This window comes from Oryctolagus cuniculus, chromosome 12, assembly GCF_964237555.1.
Source record: "Oryctolagus cuniculus chromosome 12, mOryCun1.1, whole genome shotgun sequence".
Lineage (NCBI taxonomy): Eukaryota > Metazoa > Chordata > Mammalia > Lagomorpha > Leporidae > Oryctolagus > Oryctolagus cuniculus.
The window spans coordinates 79,978,633-80,001,919 of record NC_091443.1 but is presented as its reverse complement, the minus strand read 5'-3'; the positions used below and the strand labels follow the sequence as shown (position 1 = coordinate 80,001,919).

General features: G+C 38.4%; 1 protein-coding gene across 9 annotated transcripts in view; it reads right to left on the bottom strand.

The window, feature by feature from the left end:
• TCF12 (transcription factor 12) overlaps window positions 1-23,287 on the bottom strand; it is a 402,065-nt gene that overhangs the window by 86,584 nt on the left and 292,194 nt on the right. For all 9 annotated transcript variants that reach the window (XM_070054250.1, XM_070054251.1, XM_051821974.2 and 6 more), the window contains 2 exons: window positions 14,826-14,961; window positions 8,162-8,214 (listed from right to left, as the gene is read on the bottom strand). In XM_070054250.1, coding sequence (XP_069910351.1) covers window positions 8,162-8,214; window positions 14,826-14,961 — 189 coding nt within the window. The remainder of the gene's footprint in view (window positions 1-8,161; window positions 8,215-14,825; window positions 14,962-23,287) is intronic.

Sequence of the window (23,287 nt, the reverse complement as noted above, 5' to 3'; positions counted from 1 at the left end):
CTTTTAAATATGAGGAGCAGGCAGGCACTTAGTCTAGTGGTTAAGATGCCTGCATCCCCCATCAGATTACTCAGTTTGATTCCTGGCTTTGCCTCCTGACTCCAGCTGGCTTCCTGCTAATGAAAACCTGGGGGAGGCAGTAATCATAGCTCAAGTAATTGGGTCCCAGCCATCAATATGGGAGACCTGGATTGTGTTCCGAGCTTCTGACCCCGCCATTGTGGGCTTCTGCGTAGTGAACCTAGTGAAAAGCAGATGGGAGTGCTTTTTCAAATACATAAATTAAACTTAATTTTTAAAAGTTTAATTATAAAAGTATCTATATGGCATAATCAGTCCCTAAAGTACAATATCATACTAGTCTAATGACTTATCAAAGCAAAATCACTACTGGTTAAACAAAGGGAGAACTAGTTACGGCAAATTTTATATCAGCGATACATATATTTACATTTAATTTATATTATATATATTGCATAAATTATATGTAAATATATCATTTCCCTAACTTAGCATGAAATCCAGAGCCTAACATCTCCAGAGATAAAAATGTGAATTTCTTGGGGCTGGCACCGAGGCATGGTGGGTAAAGCAGCCGCCTGCAGTGCTGTTCGAGTCCCGGCTGCTCCTCTTCCGATCCAGCTTTCTGCTATGGCCCGGCAAAGCAACAGAAGATGGCCTAAGTGCTTGGGCCCCTGTATCTACATGGGAGATTCAGGAGAACCTCCTGGCTTCTGACAGGCCCAGCTCTAGCTGTTGCAGCTATTTGGGGAGTGAACCAGTGCATGGAAGATCTCTCACTTTTCCTCTCTGTAACTCTGCCTTTTAAATAAATAAATTGATCTTTAAAAAAATGTGAATTTCTTAATCTTTTTTTTTTCTGACTAGTAAGAAATAAGTCTCAGTCATATTAGGTGAAACAGAAAGACTTCCTTTTCCTACTAATGTTGAAAATACCAACAGTGGCTGTAAACCCTAAAAGCATTTACAAAATTTGAACATACATTCTTTAAAAAATATCTAAGTTATACAAACACACACATACATATAACCTTACCCTACATGTGGTTTGTAAAATCTCAAAGATCTAAAATATTAGCAATCACAGAGTTCAGCTAACCTTGAAAACTACCTCTGAATGAAATTCAGCCATATTCTTTAAAAACAGAGAAGTCAGAAAGTAACAAGCGTCACTGTGGTTATACAGTCATATTAGTACAAACAACTGGATCCATGGAACTTGCTCAGTTTACTTATCCTTCCGCTTTTTAACATGAAATCAGATCAGAGCCATTACTGACTCCTCACAAAAATGAACATCTCAGAACTATGGACTAAAAGCCTGTTATTTACACTAACACAATTCTGACACTGTTCTGAACAGTGGTTACTATCAGCATAAACAGTGGCTATTTCTTCTTAATGCATGAAGAAAATTTCTCATTCAATGACCAAACTGATTATAAGTTAAGAATGGATTATAGTACCCTCTCCTTTATATATTAAACTGTTTTCTGCTAGTCTAACCTGTAAGGTCAGATAATGAATTGATCATTTTGGAAATTCTGTATCATGGAAGGCTTCTAATAGTGTCTGCTAATCTAACAGCCAGAAATAAGAAATTATTAAGTATGTACAATTGCTTTTTACCCTCTCATGCTTGTTTGCCAAAAGTTCTAAGCAAATGCCTATTCCAACTCATGTTTCAGAACTGGAAAAAATTCACTCGTAAAGGTCAGCTGAAGCTGGAACTGTATGTAAATACTATTTATCCCACAATCACTAGATTTCTTTGCTAGTCTTAAAGACCTGTGGTAATTGTCTATAAGCATTCTTTGCTATCTTGACTTCTTAAGACACTTGGCTTTCCACAGGATCCTGCTCCCTCTGAGAATATGCAGAAAATGCTGCTCATCTTGCTACTTTCATGGATAAACTGGACATTAATAATTTCTCTATGAGTCTAACCTCTGACCTTTCCCTTATTGGTTCAGTTATCCAGTTATTTTTTAAATCATAGTTTTCCAAATTACTCATTTCTACTAGGCCCAGCAAGTTCTATTTGTCATTTTTTTTTAAACATAAAAGTACCTCCACAGTTTAGAAACCCTCAGGATTTAACAGTCTTACAATTATTTAATGTTCGTATTCTATTTACTATGTACATGAAAATATTAGATTATTAGACATGGTCTAGTGGTCTTTGTGGTTTGGGGATACCTCAGGACATCTCCAATTATATCAAGTGGTGCTCCTAAATTTTCTAATTTAATACTGACACAAAATTCATGTTAATAATAATAAACACATTTTCAACAAAATAAAATCTCAAAAACTTGTAGAATAAAGAACACATTTGTAAACTACAATTGCCGATTCAAGGACCACAAAATTCTGTTCCTGTCTGTTTCAAAGTAAGAAAAAGTGAAATTTAATCTGTTTAGACTCATTTCAGAAACAATGAATTTTCTTCTTTGTGAGGGGCTGGGATGGAGAGAATGAGAAATTTTTTTTTCTTGATAAGATGGTAAAGTAGACTTTGAGAATTTATTTAAGAACTTAAACCAAGAGCTTTGTGGGAAGACATATATTTTAAAACAGAGGTAATTGTTATCATCAACTTATGTACAGGGACTGCACACTAGTTGTATCAAAAGCTAATAACATACCATTTTGATGCAGAGTTAAATTAAGGTTTGATGTTGAAAAGATGTTTTCAGAGGCCAACTTTGTGGCACAGTGGGTAAAGCCACTGCCTACAGTGGCGGCATTCCATATGGGTGCGGTTTCCAATCCAGCTCCCTGCTAATGTGCCTAGGAAAGAAGTAGAGATGGCCCAAGTATTTGGGCCTCTGCAACCAGGTGGGAAATCTAAACAGGCTTCTGGCTCTGGACTGGCTCAGCCTTGGTTGTTGTGGCCATTTGGGCAGTGAACCAATGAATGGAAGCGCATACTTGCTCTCGCTCTCTCTCTTTCTTCATCTGCCTCTCTGTAATTCTGCCTTTCAAATAAATAAAATTCATATTTTTTAATTTTTAAAAAAGTTGTTTTCAAATACTATTGAGCAGGGACACAACTTGAGGTATTGGGGTCTAGAAAGGCATTCTGGAATTTACCTCAATGTTTATTGTCTGAGAAAGACTTGTGGTAAAATCTTGTTTCTTATTTACTCTGGAATTTTTTTTTAAAGATTTATTTATTTATTTGAAAGTCGGAGTTACACAGAAACAGAAGGAGAGGAAAAGTATGACAGAGGTGTTCCATCAGCTGGTTCACTCCCCAAATGGCCATGATAGCCAGAGCTGAGCCAATCTGACGCCAGGAGCCAGGAGCTTCTGCCGGGTCTTCCATGTGGGTGCAGGGGCCCAAGGACTTGGGCCATCTTCTACTGCTTTCACAGGCCATAGCAGAGAGCTAGGTCGAAAGTGGAGCAGCCGGGACTTGAACTGATGCCCAAGTGGGATGCCGGTGCTTCAGGCGAGGGCATTAACCTGCTATGCCACAGCACTGGCCTCACTCTGGAATTTTGCATCTTCTGCAGTATATAAGAAAATTATCTACGTCTGAAAATACTAACATCAAGATAAGAAATAACGAATAAAGAACAAAGAAACCTCTCCACCCTACAAATGCTTCAGAAGGCCGAAAAAGTGTTCAATTAACGATATAAATAAATTGAAAAACAAGTATAGCCTCTTGAGAGATCAGAAAACAAAAAACAATGAGAAAGAATTCTATGTAGCAGAATTTGATTCATCACATTCTCCCTCCTTCTAAATCCCTTTTCTGCCAATGAATGATTTCTTTCCTTTTTTATTTTATTTGACAGGTAGAGCTACAGACAGTGAGAGAGAGAGAGAGACAGAGAGAAAGGTCTTCCTTCTGTTGGTTCATCCCTCAAATGGCCTCTACGGCCGGAGCTACGCTGATCTGAAGCCAGGAGCCAGGTGCTTCCTCCTGGTCTCCCATGGGGTACAGGGCCCAAGCACTTGGGCCATCCTCCACTGCCATCCTGGACCACAGCAGAGAGCTGGACTGGAAGAGGGGAAACTGGGACTAGAATCTGGCGCCCATATGGGATGCCAGCACCACAGGCAGAGGATTAACCAAGTGAGCCATGGTGCCGACCCCATCCAATGAATGATTTCTGAACATTGACAGCGGTTACAATTTGCCACACACACTATGTGAGGCACATATATTACATACATAACTGTAGGTATCATCATAATTTTATTCTTTTACTTTGATAGCCATCTTTTCCTTTGTTTCCAAAAATAGCTGGAGTACATAAAAACAATAAAGACTAGAGGTGGTGGTTGGAGAAGGAGAGGAGAGATTCAGGAACACTAAAAGGCAAGGAAGGCTTATTGCAATATCAAAGTATTACTCCTGGAACTAGAAGCTCCTAGGCAACCTTAACAACCACAAATGCTTTCTGTTATCTGTTGGCCACAATACTTGAGGTCCTTACCTGGGGTAGACTGCTATCACAGCTGATTCTTTGATCATATCTGTACTGATCTTACAGGATCCTTAGTCCTCTGGGGTGGGAGAGTGGGTCCATAGGAAACCACAAGGATTTTGCATCTGGTATAGACTGAACATGTTTGTTTATTCACACCCCCTTGCCTTTTACCCATCTGGCCCATTCTCCCCATCTCTAAGTGATAATTGCTGCTCATCTTTCTCCACACAGCCTAAATGTCAAGTCCTCCTGAGGCTATGAGTACTCTGTAAGGAAGGGTTAGTTCTACCTATTCTGGGTTACCACAGCACATGGTGTACCCTTTCATGTCCCTTTTTGCAATATATAATTAATTTGGTGAATACCTGTTTCTTATACTAGATGGAATTCTCTGAGTCAGTGATGATATATGCTTGAATTCTAGATGTTCAAGCATCATTCCACTGTTGCTGCTACAAAGCCTACTTTGTATAGTACTCCAATCTGTCTAGGAAAGAAAAGTGGAAAATCTCATCTATTTGAAAACATCAGTCTTCATTTGGAGGAAGAAATATACACACTGTGCCTTTGTTTATGTATTAAGTGTATCTTTTTTTTTTTAATTTTATTTTTAAAGTAACGAGGTCTCACTATGTGGTTCAGGTTGAAGAGCAGTGGTCATTCACAGGTGAAGTCTCACTATCCATTTGCACAAGTGTTTTGACCTGCTTCATTTCTGACCTGGACCACTTTCCCCTTCCTTAGACAAACTGGTGATCTCCTGTTCTTGGGAGGTCATCATACTGATGTTGAACTTAGTATGGAAACTTGATGGGCATAGCACACTCACTTCAGACCTCATGAGCTCAAGAGGTTCTCTTCCTCAGTCACTGAGCCCCTTCCCACCGCCACTACTACCCTGGAAGCTGGGATGACAAACATGTATTATGGTGTCCAGCAAGCATCCCAGTTTTAAAACTCCAACTTCAGATCTTCCATTCCAAATTTCCTAATATCTGACTACTCCAAGGTTATGCAGCCCATCAGTCATCAAGCTAGGCAGATTTGGGTAGACCAATCACTCCCTTAGTCTCCCTGGATGTACTGTTCTAAGATATTCAACATACCCTCCCCACTGGACCTTCATCTACAAACAGAAGTCACATTTTGGAAGGCAGCTATGCTCACCACTATACTACCATCGCAGAAATCACATTCTGAAAAGCCCTCATACATCATGGCCCACAAAAAAAAAAATCATAAAAGGCCTCTAATCAATGCTCTACGGTCAAATTACACAGATTGTCAGTGCTTTGCACTTTAAGTTATCCTGCCTATTGCTTTTGTAGCAGTACTTACAGTAGGATACTAATCTTCCACTCTCCTTAGTAAAGGCAACGTAATTTACAGATGTTAAAGGTAGCAACAAACTTGAAATCTGAATGCTATTTTCATTTCTATATCCATTTTTTACAATTCATAATGCAAAGTTTATACATATCTTTAATTAGATCATTCAAATAGAACACCAAGACTAAATTGTCATTTGTTTTTGATACTGAAAAAGTGAATAGCCTATATATATGTTCTCAGAAGTTATTTTACTATTACTTGCTAAAGTGTCTGTTTTTAAAGTTTTAAAACATTTCCTCTTTTAAAAACCCAAGATGTCAACATAGCACTTAATATAAAATATACTTAAAGTTCATTAAAACATTTTTATTATTTATATATCCTCATAAGATTCAATGTGTACTAAGGGAGCTAGTCAAATACAACACGAATGTAAGCTTGGCTTGCAAAATTTCTTCATGGTTCTTAAAGAAATCAGTTTCATCAGGATTCAGTGGCATTTTCTCTTCCAGACTCCGGAGACAATATAGTGAACTACCTTCAAATAGTGAATGCTGTTATGATTGAGGATTACGGAATGCTGACGACCCCACTGTCTATCCTCCTTCCAGGATGTTCTGCCCAATTGTCCTTCATTTTTAAAAATGAAAGAACTATGAAATACTGAAAATATATTGTTCATTAAAATTAACGTCAGGTTCAGAAGAAAAAAGATGAATTTTTCATTTATTAATCTGACTTTTTAAAAACATGTAGTTCTACTAAATATTAATATGTAATTTAACTTTTATTAATCTCATGGAATTATAGTAATAAATTATACAAAACTGTGCTGTTAACGTTTTACCAGTTCTGTCAGTTTTAATATGATTTCTGTTAACTTAACAGAAATCATCTGTTATACTGTTGAACCACCTACCTCTGCATAGCACAGAACTGTTAAAATGTAAATTGCCCAACTATTTTTAGAAACTGCTGAAAAAAAATTCCTGTCTTTGGGAATAATGATTTGAGGCATTGTGTTCATTTTGTTTATCAAGCAGCTATTCAGCCTCTAGTGGGCCCAAGTGCTTATGCAAGCAAAAGCTTTTAAGAATGCCTGCAGCTGCAATCCAACCTTCCAGGTAAGCTGCAGGTTCAGAGCACAGCTGCCCTAGGCTGCATAAAACTCAGATCCATCTGGAACTGAGTTTCAATGAGGATTTCAAATTTGACTTTTCATGTATCACAAGGAAGAGAAGGCGGGGGAAGAACACAGGAAAGAAGGCAGGCAAACAACCAAAAAGATGGTATCTCCAGTTTAGCCTTAATAAAAAAATAAAAAGCCAAGCCTATGCTGCTCCTTCTAGATTACTACTTGCCAAGCTGGATATTCCATTCAGTCTATACTTCGATGAGCTGTGACTCATCCGGCAGCACCTGCGCCCATGTGTTAAGTACTGCCAAATAAAAGCCCAACATCCATTTACACAACAAAGAGATGTACCCCACAAGGCAAGGGGCCTCAATCTAACGGCCTTACTCCCCATTTGTTCTAAGCAAAGGGAGAGGGGGAAAAAACCTTCCTTGCTTACACCAGGGATTTTTAAATTGGTGGATTTTTGATGTAGGTTCATTTACAAATACTTTTACTCCTCTAAAGAATAAAGTATATTTAATAGCACAAACACCCCCACAGTATAGATTATCATGACCATAAATGATTGTTCCACCAAACCTTTCCAACATCCTTCATCAAAGCCTTTTATTCTCAGAGGATACATTTTTGAGCAAAGAGGGATCAACAAACTAGTTGCTTGAAAGCTTTCCTGATGCTAGGCTGAAGTTAGGAAGGGCTTAATGAAGGCTTTAAAATCCACAAGGGCTACACAATGAACATCTGACTTGGTGATTTATGCATATTAATAACCTCAGTCCTACTGAGGCAAGCTGAGACGAACACGTCCTCCGAATCTTAATGTCTTTAGCTCCATTGGGATTATTACAAATGTAAATTTCTAAGATCCTCAGCTATTAATCTCTGTCTGTCCTCCTGTTCAGCAACATAATGACTAATTAAACATCAAAAGACCTGTACAGGAGATCTTCTTTGACAGCTACCGGCCTAGTCCTCTTCCCAAGAGAGGAATTCAAATGACAGGAACATGGAGTAAGAGCATATGAATAAGCCACAAATCATTGTGGAGAAATCTGAAAACCTAACATTAAATGTGGATTTATTTCAATCAATGATTTCATTAAGCAGTGAACAGTTACTATGTAAAGTATGTTCATTGGCACAAACTGAATATACCAGCAAGCAAAAACTGAGCACTTGAAATAAACTGGTTTACCCTCAAGTCAAAAAAATGGGTACTTACAGAAGAAGGCAAACCAGGAGGCACCTTTCTGACTTTCTTTGCTTGCAAAGGATCTGTACATGAAAAACATATATTTCATCAGCATAATACATTAGATAAAAGCCAGACTTGAAATGACTAGGATGTATCTTTTCCCCCAATGCCCTTTTTGTTTTCCAATATTTCAAAAGTAGTCAGGGAATATAGGAATGGAGGTCTCATTCCATTTAACTGGTTCCAGTGCAAAATAAGTTCTCTTAATAAAAGTGATACATTCTGAAACATATTTGCCATAAATTTGGGAAGATAACAGCAAACAAAGCAAAACAAGACAGAAATAAACCAATCAAGCACATATAAGGGAAGGCAATTACCGTTCAGAAATTTAAGTGCTTAGTGCTACCCTAGACACATTCTACCATTTCTCATTTGCAGAGAATCACTTGTGCAACAGGTCAGGTTAATATGACTGCTTAACAAAGACATAAATTTAGTATTCATATTATACTGAGAATTTAATTTAAATGCATATTTTAAAAAATTAAAAGTCAATGCTATGCTACAGGATGGGCAATTATCAGTGGTTAAGATACTGCTTGGAATGTCCATACTCCATACCAGAGTGCCTGGGTTTGAATCAAGGCTGTGCTTCAGTCTAGATACCTGATGTGCAGCTTGGGAGGCAGGAAATGAAGTCTCAAGTATTTGTGTCCCTGCTACTTATATGGGAGACCTGAATTGAGTTCCCAGCTCCTGGATTCAGCCTGAACCAGCTTGAGCTGTTAATGGCATTTGGGGAGTGAACCAGAAGACAGAAGATCTCTCTTTATCTCTGTCTTTCCCCCTTTCAAATAGAATGAAAATAAATTACTAAAACTTTTAAGAATTGTTATATCACAATTTACTATGTTAAAAACTTGAAATAAAAATTAAAGAAGGAAAAATTAAGGCTATACTAATGTCAAAATAGGTGACATAAGTGGGCATCAACTTATACAATGTTAAGAACATTTACTTTAATAATGTGTGGTTAAAACTGCAACTTCAGTACCACTTATTATATAATTTGCCCTTGAATGTTTGTAATTATTCCAAGGAAACAACTAGAGAAAAGTATATTTCTAAGATATAATGTATTAATATAAATAAAAATATGAGTATTTTCATAACCAGTATTACTCAGTATTTTAATTTCACTTATCTGTGAAACTTAAAACTTGTCTATATTATTTACTGTAAAATTAAATGATAAGCATAGCTTCCTAATCTTAATATAAAGAACAGATGAAATTCAGGATTTTCAAGGGTGAGGATGCTGTTTGCAACCCATATCAGAGTGCCTGGATTCAAATCCTAGTTCCATTATGCCATTATGATCCCAACTTCCTGCTAAGGCACACCCTGGGAGGCAGCAGGTAATGGCTCAAGTACTTGGGTTCTTGCCACTTACGTAATAACTAGATTAAGTTCTGGACTCCTGGCTTTGACCTGGCCAAGCCTTGGCTATTGTGGGTATTTGGGGAGAGAATGGGAGAAATCTCTGTCTCTGTCTGCCTTTCATAAAAAACATACAGAATTTTCAGAGAGGTTCACTATCAGGAAAGGAGAACACATGGGAAGGCTGATGTAAAACTGTAAAAATGAGAATTAAGCAAGCACAGTACTTTGCTAAGCCATAAATGATACCACTTGGCAAAACATTCAGTTTTAGAAAGAATGAAATTCATTTAAATTCTCTACAGTGAATAAACCAGGAGACTGCAAAGCTAAAAAAGCAACTTTAAAAGTAACATGTGGAAAACTTTATTTGATAAAAAGGGGAAAAAGCATTCATTAGCAGCTATATCCCTACCCCAAGAGGCATCCTGTATTTCCTTAAAACAGACGTACCAAAGATAAACGACATCTGGCAAACTCTATATTTGTAGAACTTAAATGCAAATCCTTTGTGAGGCTGTTCTAGAGCCCAACTCCTCTCTCAATTGATAAAGCACTGCCCGAGAAAAAGCCACACTGCATCTATCAAGACAGTCAACTCAATTGCTCCTGTTAGTCTGATGACTATAGCTCTATTTTGAGGTCAATACTGGTAGGAGATGTTGTTACTTAGCTTCTATTCAGTTACTACCAGTTTCTCCCTGCCACGAGAACTGAAAAAAAATTTTTTAATATCGTCATTAGCTAACACTATATAATTACCCACAAATGTTTGAATTAAAATCAGAAGCCTAGTTCAGTTTCAGGAATGTGCAAATTGTAACAGTTAAGAGAATAAGATGGCTGGATTCAAATTTCAGCTCCATCACACAGTAGCTGTGTGAGCTGCAGCAAATTACTTAACCACTCTGAGCTTTCATCACCTCATATGTAAAAAAGGGTAACACCTCTTTTTGTATTTCATGTATTAAGTTATAAGCGCTTAGTAGAGCATGATGCGTAATAAATTTTGGCCATTATTCTTAGGTTTATATAAAAATGTGAGGCAAAATTATCATTAGTTTTGGATAATTAGATACTGTGTGCAGAACGTTGATTTTCTAAAGGGTTCAAATAGTTTGGGAAGATGGTAGGGATGGTGTAATAAGATTTTTTAAAAAAAGATTTATTTATTTGAAAAGCAGAGTTACAGAGACACACACACAGAGAGAGAGAGAGAGAGAGAGAGAGAGAGAAGAGAGAGGGAAAGAGGGAGAGAGGGGGAGAGGGGGAGAGGGGGAGGGGGGAGAGGGGAGAGGAGCAAGAGAAAGAGAAAGAGAAAGAGAAAGAGAAAGAGAAAGAGAAAGAGAAAGAGAAAGAGAAAGAGAAAGAGAAAGAAAGAGAAAGATCGAGATCTTTCATCTGCTGGTTCACTTCCCAAATGGCTGCAATGACCAGAGCTGGCCCAGACTGAAGGAACCAGGAAACAGGAGCTTCTTCCGGTCTCCCCTGTGGGTTCAGAGGCCTAAGGACTTGGGCCATCTTCCTCTGCTTTCCCAGGCGCATCAGCAAGGATATGGATCGGAAGTGGCAGGGACGTGAACCGGTTCCCATATGGGATGCTGGCACTGCAGGTGGCAGCTTAACTTACTATGCCACGGCACTGGACCCTGGTGTATATGATTTTTAAAGTCTTTTTAACTTACAAGAAGTGAAAGAAAGAATGGCTAAGATTGAGAATTAATGATGAGAAATACAATACTAATCCAATAAATGATTTTAACACAAGGGATGGGTGTCCTCTTTGAACATCACGAGAATCACCCCATATCCCCACTTCTCTTGGTCTTGGTTCCTTCTTGGTAACTGAGGTTAACATGGCAACCTTTGCAACATAACTAGCAAAGAGGAGACAAGAGTATCAAAGTAATGAAAATTAAAATGAAAATGAAGGACATTTAAGTTTTAATTTAAAGAAAATCTGAAATTTAAATCTGGATTTTATGAAATCTAGCCCCCCTGTTTCCTAGGTACTTTAGTAGCTAATATTTGCCTTTGAAATTTTAGAAATGGTATATTGGTTTGTAACAGTGCTGTTTGTCACAGAATGTGCTCAAACAGCATACTAACAAGATATTTTTCCAGAGTGACACCGCCATATTTAGAGCCAAATGAATGTCCCTATCTTCTTTGGCTCATTGGGCAGGAAACAAGAACAGAAATGGAGAAGTGTTTTTTACAATTTATCACTTCTTTAATAAGGAAAAGTGCACTGGTCTAAATCATCATGGTTGCTTTAACAGTACACATGCTCTATCTTCCGCAACACTGACAAGTGGGTACAGTCATTCAGAGTTCTCTCTGCTGAATATGACGATCCCTCACTGTGCTCTTTGATGCATATCTCAGGCACATCCTAGACCCAATGGCTAGGAGTACTTCACCAAGAGGTAGGTTTAACAGAACACAGACATATCGGGGGCAGTCCGCAAACATGTGTGCAATGAATAACTGAGACACACTTTCTGGTGGACTATGTTTATTTTATAAGCTGGTCTACATCTAACGTAAAGAAGCTTTGCAATTTTTATTTTCTTGAATAAAGGATCTTTAGTAGGAATCACAAAAAATTCTGCCACTTAAACATAGATCGGATAAGGCATCAGAAGACACCTGAAGCTTGTTCAAAGTGGCAACACAAAAACTAGCCTGGTTAGGTCACGTATAAGACAATAAGACATAAAAGAGGGAAACTTAAAAAAAAAGAAGGTTAAATGATTATTATATACAGGGTTTCCTTTGGAGGTGATGCTTTGGAGCACAATATGGGTGACAGCTGCAAAACAATGTAGATGTTCTTTATGCCACTGATTTTACATTTTCATATGTGTTAAATATATTTTAATTTTACCTCAATTTTTAACAAGTAGAAAAGCAGAAGTAATTAAAACATTGAACATGGGGGGCCAGTGCTGTGGTGCAGCAGGTTAAAGCCCTGGCCTGAAGTGCCGGCATCCCATATGGGCGCCAGTTCTAGTCTCGGCTGCTCTTCTTCCAATCTAGCTCTCTGCTATGGCCTGGGGAAGCAGTAGAAGATGGCCAAGTGCTTGGGCCCCTGCACCCACGTGGGAGACCCGGAAGAACCTCCTGCCTCCTGGCTTCGGATTGGCGCAGCTCTGGCCGTTGTGGCCATCTGGGGAGTGAACCAGTGGATGGAAGACCTCTCTCTCTCTCTGCCTCTCCTCTCTCTGTGTAACTCTGACTTTCAGATAAATAAATAAATCTTTAAAAAAAAACATTGAAAATGGAATCAGAAAAATGTTAAATTTTACTCTGGGCAAGCCACCTGGTAGCTCTATGAATGTGTCCATTTTTGAGCCTTAGTTTTTATATTAAATCTAAGATTATATCTACTGAGTAGTAGGATACTGAACTGATTAGATGAGAATGTATATAAAAGCACTTTGTAAACTGCTTAATCCGAGTTAAAAGAAGGTGCTAATATTAGATCATGGAGTTTTAATTATGAGAAGAAAAATGAGTCTCTTTCACTAATTTCTCTTTTTGGAGTATCAAACAAGAATAATAAATTGGTTGTTTGAAGCTTTTCAAACATATGGCTTAGAAACTGAACAGCTACCTAAAATTACCCTGGCCAAAACTTTAACAAAAGTTATGATAACTCATAAAAGTTCGATTTTTTTAATTTTAACTTTTTAAAGATTTATTTATTATTTATTTGAGAGGCAGAGTTATATACAGAGAGGGAGAGACAGAGTTCTTCCATCTGCTGGTTCACTTCCAAAATGGCTGCAATGGCCAGAGCTAGGCCGATCCGAAGCCACGAGCCAGGAGCTTCTTCAGGGGCTTCGTTAGGGTCTCCAAAGCAGGTGAAGGGGCCCAAGCTTTTGGGCCATCTTCCACTGCTTTCCCAGGCCATTAGCAGGGAGCTGGTATCAGAAGTGGAGCAGCCAGGACTTGAACTGGCACCCATATGGGATGCTGGTGCCACAGGCAGAGACTTAAACCTACTATGCCACAGCACTAGCCCCTGAAGTTAGAATTTTTATAATTTCATTTATAAATATCTAATGGATACAAATTTAGTATCCTTATCCGAAATGCCTGAGACCAGAATAATTTCAGAATTTGCATTTTTGATTTTGTATGATACATACATTTTATATGATATATTTTTACTTATAAAGAAGTACAGGTTTTTTATTTATTTATTTGTTTATTTATTTATTGACAGGCAGAGTTAGTGAGAGAGAGAGAGACAGAGAGAAAGGTCTTCCTTCCATTGGTTCACCGCCCAAATGGCTGCTATGGCCAGTGCTCTGCGCCGATCCGAAGCCAGGAACCAGGTGCTTAGTCTTGGTCTCCTATGCAGGTGCAGGGCCCAAGGACTTGGGCCATACTCCACTGCCTTCCTGGGCCACAGCAGAGAGCTGGACTGGAAGAGGAGGAACTGGGACAGAATCTGGTGCCCCAACCGGGACTACAACTAGGGGTGCCGGCGCTGCAGGCAGAGGATTAGCCTAGTGAGCCACAGCGCCGGCCTGATTTCTTTTATTTTTAAAGAAAAGATACATTTATTTTGAAAGACTGAGAGAGAGAGAGAGAGAGAATCTTTCATTTGCTGGTTTACTCCCCAGGGGGCCACAATGGTGAGTGTTGGACCAGGCTGAAGCCAGGAGCTCCCATGTGGGTGGCAGGGGCCCAAGCACTTGGGCCATATTCTGCTGCTTTTCCCAGGCCAGCAGCAGGGAGATGGATCAGAAGTGGAGCAGCTGAGACAGGAATTGGCACCCATATGGGATGTGGGCATCTCAAGTGACAGCTTCATCTGCTACATCACAATGCCGGCCCCATATAATGAGATATCTTGGGGATGGAACTCAAGATTAAACATGAAACTTACTTATGTTTCACATATGTCTTAAACACATAGCTTGAAGGTAATTTTATACAATATTTTTATTGAGGCTTTGCTTTGACTGACCTGTCACACATGGAGTCAGGTGTGGAATTTTCCACTTGTGGCATCATGTTAGCACTCAGAAAACTTCAAAATCTGGGCCATTTAAGATTTCAGATTAGGGAAGTTCAACTTGCAATATTATTTTTATGCAAGTAAGTCCTGATATCAATATGTTACCCAAGAAATCAAATCTCTTGTAATTAAAAGCACATCTAGAAGTATCTATTAAGGGAGAAAAAAACAAAGCAAAACTGTGGGATGGGATTTGCTGTGGGATACACTCACCAAGTGCTGCAGAGTCATGGAGTGGCCTTCTCCTGGAACTTGTGGCTGAGAATGAGTAGTATGGTGTCCCAGGTTTTCCTGAAGAAGATAGCTGTGCTGGGCTTCCAAGTCCTAGATCTTGTCTCAGGAGACTAGACTATAAAACAAGGTCAAGAAAACAAGTTACCTAAATGCTAACAGTGAACTATATCTCAAAATTTCATTATTTTTAAATTATTCATAGTGTTTAAATGTAGGAAGCAACCAGTAAGTATTTCTAAATTCAAACAGACCACTGGTTTTGGCCTATATTTTCTGTTATCTCCCTACTCTCATTTTCTTTTTTTAAAAAAAGATTTATTTTATTTATTTCAATGGAGGAATTAGAAAGGGAGGGAAAGAGAGAAAGAGATCTTCCATCTGCTGGTTCACTTCTTAAATGGCTATAACAGCCAGGGCTGGGCCAGGCCGAAGCTAGGAGCTAGGCAGGAGTTTCATCTAGGTCTCCCACATGGGTGCAGGGTACAAGAACTCAGGCCATTTTCTGCTGCTTTCCCAGGTGCATTAGCAGGGAGCTGGATTGGAAGTGGAGCTGCCCAGGCTCAAAGCCCATAATGAAATATTAGTGTCACTGGCAGTGGCATTACCTGATGTGTCACAACACTGGCCCCTACTGCTTGCTTTTTAAATAATTACATAGATCTATGTAATCTTAAGAGTTGAAAGATACTTATTAATTGTGTGGCTGTACTCTTTAATCATTAAGAATATTTCTGAAAATTAGCTACCTTGTTTTTGCTTGAATGTTTTCATAATCACAAAAGGAAGCTGATTTTGTTCTTTTTGCTTTCTTTTATCTTTTACTGTTTGAGTACCAATATTTTTAAGACTAGCCACTTCTATTTTCTTCATTTCTGTGTCATGACATGACCTTGAGTTGTCTTATTCACCATCCCTGATACTGTCCCCAGGATTTATTTTTAGTTTGTTGAAGTCCCTTGTAAAATATAAAGAAGACAATATCCCACATGTAGCCTGATTAGTACACAGTAGTTTTCATCACTATTTTTAAACAATCCATTTTTGTGTTAGCTCATACTGAGAGGTTAAGAAACTTCACCTCTTTCAGTTCTTCATTTTAAAAAATTTTCTTTAAAATTTTTTTAAAGATTTATTTATTTGAAAGGCAGAAAGAGAGAGAGTGAGAGAGAGAGAGAGAGAGTGAGTCAGTCCTTGCAGCTCTTCATTTTGCTGCATGTGCTGCTAACGTCCCTCCAAGGTTGTACATGCTTAGTTTGCGCTTTTTAGTCTCAAAGGCAAATTTAACATTTGCCTCTGATAAAATTCACCTTTTTATATTTTTTCTATAACAATCAGCATTTTCTCTTTTTCAGATTCTGGGTCTGGGCAACCAGTAGGGATCAACAATCTGATTAGAAGAAACTCATCAGAATGACATGTCAGAATGAGCAGCACAGTGTCCTGACAGATATTACAAAATGGTATCATGGGACTTTGTCTAGTGCTTCACTGAAACCCAGTAATTTAACAGCCTTCACTTATTAACCCAGTGGCCATACTACAAAAGCAAATGAAGCAGTTTGGTGGAGTTTAGCTCTAAAATTTCTGGTTTCTGAGATGAAAAGGATCATGTAGCTTTGCAAGAAAAGGGAGGGATAGAAGATCTCCAAGGGACAGAGTGATAAAAACAACTGAAGGTATGCTCTCATGTGAAAAGCACTGAGATCCCTCTGGTACATACACCAACTCCTACCATACATTTAATATCCCTACCCATCATTATAATACTTAATTTGTTACATAAAAGATTTATGTATTTATTTCAAAGGCAAAGTGACAGAGTAAGTGAGAGAAACAGAGAGATAAACTTTCATCAGTAGGTTCCCATAACAGCCAGGGCTGGGCCAGGCTGAAGCAAGGACTGAAAACTCCATTAGGGTCTCCCACAGAGATGACATTAACCTGAATACTTGGGCCATCATATGCTGCCTCCCATATGCATTAGTAGGAACCTACACTGGAAGTGCACAATAGCTGGGACTCAAACTGGGCACTCCAATATGTGATGCAGGGGCCCTACAGTGAGAAATCATCCCTAGCTCTGGTCAGAAAGATTGGCACAAAACTGGAACAGTAACCACAGGAGACTAGTCCCTATATCCATTCTAGTAGTCAAATACTATCACCCTTCTGATTTCAATGATTTGTCTTTGATGTTTCAACTTAAAAAAATTGAGATAGAATTCACCTAACTTAAATTATATATTTAAACGTTTTCAATCAGTAGCATTTAATGCATTCATGTTGTACAACCAGCACCAGAATCTGGTTCAGAACACTTTTTTTTTTTTTTTAAATTTTAAAAGTTATAGAATCAGTGGCCGGCGCTGCTGCTCACTAGGCTAATCTTCTGCCTGTGGCACCAGCACTCCGAGTTCTAGTCCCGGTCAGGGTGCCAGATTTTGTCCCAGTTGTTCCTCTTCCAGGCCAGCTCTCTGCTGTGGCCCGGGAAGGCAGTGGAGGATGGCACAGATCCTTGGGCCCTGTAACCCGCATGAGAGACCAGGAGGAAGCACCCAGCTCCTGGCTTCAGATGGGCCCAGTGCACTGGCCGCAATGCTCCAGCTGTAGTGGCCGCTTGGGGGGGTGAACCAACGGAAAAAGGAAGACCTTTCTCTCTGTCTCTCTCTCACTGTCTAACTCTGCCTGTCAAAAAAAATAAAAATAAAAATATAAAAAAAAGTTATAGAATTAGTGAGGCAGAAGAGAGAATATCAGACGTAGAGCACAGGAAAGTATACAGTCAAACCAAAGACAAGAAGAAGAAATTAGAAAGTTAAGACACTGTTGGGAATCTACAGGATACTATATAAAAAAAAAACAAAAACAAAAACAAAAAAAACAACATTCGGGTTCTAGGAGTTCCTGAAGGCATGGAGAGGGAGAAAGGATTAGAAGGCTTTTTTAGTGAAATAGTAGCAGAAAACTTTGGGGGTTTGGAGAAAGAAAGAGACATCTGAGTACAGGAAGCACACAGAACTCCCAATAAACATGACCAGAAAAGATCCTCACTGTGACACACTGTAATCAAACTCACCACAGTGAAACATAAAGAGAAGATTCTAAAATTACAAGAGAGAAATGCCAGATTACTCTCAGAGGATCTCCAATTAGACTCACAGCAGACTTTTCATCAGAAACCCTGCAGGCTAGGAGAGAAATGCAAAATACAGCCCAAGTCCTAAGAGAAAAAAACTGTCATCCCAGAATATTATACTCTGTAAAGTTCTCATTTGTGAATGAAGGTGAAATAAAGACCTTGCATAGCAAAAAGAAATTCAAAGAATTTGTCACCACACATACAGCCCTGCAAAAGATGTTTAAAGATGTGTTACACACAGAAACACAGAAACAGGGTCATCAATATAAAAGAAGGTAAAAGAAAATCTCACAATAAAAGATCAAAGGAAGTTCAAAGTATAAATTAGGAAGATCTTTGGAAAAATGGCAGGGCAAAGTCATTACTTATCAATAGTCACACTGAATATAAATGGCTTCAACTCTCCAGTTAAAAGGCACTGATTTGCTGAATGGATTAAAAAACAAAACCCATCTATTCGTTGCTTACAAGAAACAAACCATGCCAACAAAGGTGCATGCAGACCGAAAGTGAAAGGTTAGAAAAAGATATTCCATGCCAACAGAAACCAAAAAAGAGCTGGCATAGCCATCTTAATATCAGACAAAACAGACTTTAATACAAAAAATTGTTAGAATAAGAAGGGTACTATATAATGATTAAGGGATCAATTCAACAGGAAAATGTAACTGTTAAAATATATATGCACCTAATTACAGGGCACCTGGCTATTTAAAAGATATGTTAAGGGATTTAAAGGGAGACTTAGGCTCCAATACAATAGTATTGTGGGACTTCAATACTCCACAGAAAATCAATAAGGAAACAGAAGATTTAATTAATACTATAGACCAAATGGATCTAACAGAACTTTTCATCCTATAGCTGTAAAATACACATTCTTCTCAGCACTGCATGATACTTTCTCTAGGATTGACCACATACTAGGCCATAAAGCAAGTTTCAGCAAATTCAAAAAAATCAAAATCATACCAGCATCTTCTCAAACCACAACGGAATGAAGCTATAAATCAGCAACTCAGGAATCTCCAAAGCATATGCAAATACATGGAGACTGAACAACATGCTCCTGAATGAACAGTGGGTCATAGAAGAAATCAAGAGAAATAAAAAGCTTTTTAGAAGCAAATGTATAGATCCCTTGACACATACAATATACCTAAGTTAAATTATTAAGAGATAGAAAACCTAAACAGACCCATAACCAAGTCATAAACTGAATTAGTAATGAAGTCCCTCCCAACAAAGAAAAGCCCAGGACAGGATGGATTCACTGCTGAATTCTACCAGACATGTAAAGAAGAACTAACTCCAATTATTCTCAAACTATTCAAAACAATTGAAAGAGAGGAAATCCTCCCAAATTCTTTCTATGAAGCCAGCATTACCTTAATTCCTAAGCCTGACAAAGATGCAGCAGAGAAAGAAAATTACAGACCAATTTCCCTGATGAACATAGACACAAAAATCCTCAATAAAATTCTAGCCAACAGAATCCAACAACACATCAGAAAGATCACAGACCAAGTGGGATTTATCCCTGGTATGCCTGGATGGTTCAACATTTGCACATCAATCAATGTGATACACCACATTAACAAACTGCTGAAGAAAAACCATATTATTATTTCAATAGATGCAGAGAAAGCATTTGATAAATACAACACCCTGGAGCCAGCGCTGTGGCTCACTTGTGGAGGATGGCCCAAGTGCTTGCGCCCCTGCACCCGTGTGGGAGACCAGGAAGAAGTACCTGGCTCCTGGCTTCAGATCGGCATAGCTCCGGCCATAGCAGCCATTTAGGGGGTGAACCAACGGAAGGAAGACCTTTCTCTCTGTCTCTCTCCCTCACTTTCTAACTCTATTGTCAAATAAAAAAAAAAAATACAACACCCTTTCATGATGAAAACTCCAAGCAAACTGGGTATAGAAGGAACATTCCTCAACACAATCAAGGTAATTTATGACAAACCCATGGCCAGCATCATAGTGAATGGGGAAAAGTCGGAAGCATTCCCACTGAGATCCGGTACCAGACGGGGATGCCCACTCTCACCATTGCTATTCCATATAGTACTAGAAGTTTTAGCCAGAGCCATTAGACAAGAAAAAGAAATCAAAGGGATACAAATTGGGAAGGAAGAACTCAAACTATCCCTATTTGCAGACGATATGATTCTTTATTTAGGGGATCCAAAGGACTCCACTAAGAGACTATTCGAACTCATAGAAGAGTTTGTTAAAGCAGCAGAATATAAAATTAATACACAAAAATCAACAGCCTTTGTATACAAAGGCAATGCCACAGCTGCGAAAGAACTTCTAAGATCAATCCCATTCACAATAGCCACAAAATAATCAAATACCTTGGAATAAACTTAACCAAGGATGTCAAAGATCGCTATGATGAGAATTACAAAAAAATGATGCTGAAATTCATATGGAGGCAAAGGAGACCTTGAATAGCTAAAGCAATCTTCTACAACAAAAACAGACCTGGAGGCATCAAAATACCAGATTTCAAGACATACTACAGGGCAGTTATAATCAAAACAGCATGGTACTGGTACAAAAACAGATGGATAGACCAATGGAACAAAATAGAAACACCAGAAATCAATCCAAACATCTAGAACCAACTTATATTTTATCAAGGAGCTAAAACCAATTCCTGGAGCAAAAACAGTCCATTCAACAAATGGTGCTAGGAAAACTGGATTTCCACACGCGGCAGTGTGAGGCAAGACCCTTACCTTACACAAAAATCCAGTCAACATGGATTAAAGATCTAAATCTATGACCTAACACCATCAAATTACTAGAGAATACTGGAGAAACCCTGCAAGATATTGGCACAGGCAAAGACTTCTTGGAAAAGACCACAGAGGCACAGGCAGCCAAAGCCAAAATTAACAACTGGGATTACATCAAATTGAGAAGCTTCTGTACTGCAAAATAAATAGTCAGGAAAGTGAAGAGGCAACTGACAGAATGGTGGAGTTTCTGGATTTCTTTGTAGATTCTGGTTATTAATCCTTTATCAGCATCTGCTAATAATAATAGATAAAATAAAAAAGGAGAAAATGATCCAACGTGGGAGGCAGGCCACACAGCTGACTCATAGAATGACAAATGCCCTAAACAGCACTCTGGCCTCAGAATCAACCCTTAAGGCATTCGGATCTGGCTAAAAAGCCCATGAGAGCATTTCAGGCATGGAAAGCCAAGACACTGTGGCAAACAAACAAACAAAAAAACAACAAACCTAAATGAAAGATCTCTGTGAGTGAGAATTCAGTGGAAAGAAGGGGCCATCAAAGAAGGAGGTACCTTTCTCTGAAGGAAAGAGAGAACTTCTACTTTGATTATGGCCTTGTCTAAATAAGGTCGGAATTTGTGGACTCAAGAGGCTTCCATAGCCTTGGCAGCTCGTGACAAGGGTCTCGGGTGATTACTGACATCCTAAGAGTGTCAATTGTAAGTAACAGTGTCCCTCATTTTCATTTGTGATTTTCATAATTTGAGTCTCTGCTCTCTTTGTCAATCTAGCTGAAAGTTTGTCAATTTTGTTGACCTTTTCAGAGGATCAAGCTTTGATTTTGCGGTTTCTCTTTACTGCCTTTTATTATCTACTTTATTTCTGTTCTCATCTTTATTATTTCCTTTCTTCTGCTGGTTCTTGATTTAGCTTGTCCTTTATTGTAGTTCTCTTGAGCTATGAAGTTAGGTTACTGATCTGAGAGCTCACTATTTTAGAATTTATTAATTTATCTAAGAAGAGAATTGGAGGGGAGACTAGGGGAGTAGAAGGGGAAAAGTAAGACAGCATATGAACCTGAGCTCTCAGTGATCACTTCCTCAAGTGCCAGCATTCGCTGGGCCTCAACTAGGCCCGAGCCCTAGAGCTTACTTTTTAAATGTAGGCATTTAAACATTAAATTTCTATCTCATCATGGCTTTGACCACATCTCCTAAGTTTTGCTATACTATCTTTTCCTTTTCATTTGATTTTTCAGTTTCTTTAGAGATTATTGAACTATGCTGGAGCACACATAAAACAATCAATGTGAGGAACCAACCAAAGGTCATGACATCTTCCAGAAATATTCTTAATTAAGAACACAAATTATTTCAGATTCCCTTAAAGGTAAATTCTTCTATGAACCGAGCAGATATATTTCTTTATAAAGGAGAAAAGTGTGGCAAAGAGGATTTCAATCATGAGACAATCTGCTGTATACACGAAAAGACTAAGTGATATCAATGTGAACATTTAGCATTTAATGCACAAATCCCAACGTATACAAAGACTAGCAGATTGGGAGAAAAAGTATGATTACCAGATATACAGGAGAAACAGTTCCCTTTTTTAAATAGTAATCTCCAGAAGAAATGATAAAAGGGAGAAAAATGATCAATATAAATGCAAACAACACAAATGTGTGTTTTCTCTATGTAATAATCCATGAGCTATATATAGACTGCCCAATAATGTTCTATTGGTGTGCAAGAAGCATAACCTAGGAATCATTAACTCTCCTGTAAATGTCATACTGAAATTTCCATTGGTACATCTGTTTTGCATTTTGTTCTTTCTTTTATTTTGCCCATGATAGGAACACTCAACATTCCTCAAGTGGTATGATCAGAATATGGCTCACTGTATACTACATGGAACATATTATTACCATATGTTTGAAGTCAGGGGTCATGTACATTTAAGTTTTCCTTTAAACATCACTGGTCTTTCCAAAGGATGTTTCCTGCTCAATGCCAAACTGACTTTCATTGGTAGCATGCTTGTGGGCATCTGCTATACCTACTACTTTATCTGCATTTTCTCTTGTGGGAGGCACATATCAAGCTGGTCACCGTACACACAGAAGCAAATGCATGAGAGGAGAACCCGTAACAGTGTGTATTACACCACTCCCTGGCATACACATTCTTAAAGTATATATGTTAGGGGCCAAAAAGCACAGCCTGTAGATCAAATTGGGTCTGTTGAAAATAGTTTTCTGGGAACATTGTGGTTTTCATGCTGCAATGGGGGAGCTGAATAGTTGCAACAAAGAATGGATGGTCTATAAAGTATGAAATAGTTAACATTTGGCCCCTTTCAGAATGAAAATGATTTTTGATCCCCTAATGTTAAAGGTTTGAGGAGTAACAAAGAACTGAGATTGGGGATGTCTGTCTGCTTAAGCAATAAGGCAAAGACAGATAACATTTCATGAGTAAAATTTAACCAGTGAGTTATTTCTTTAAAGATGTCTAATAATAGTCATAATAAAGCCTAAAT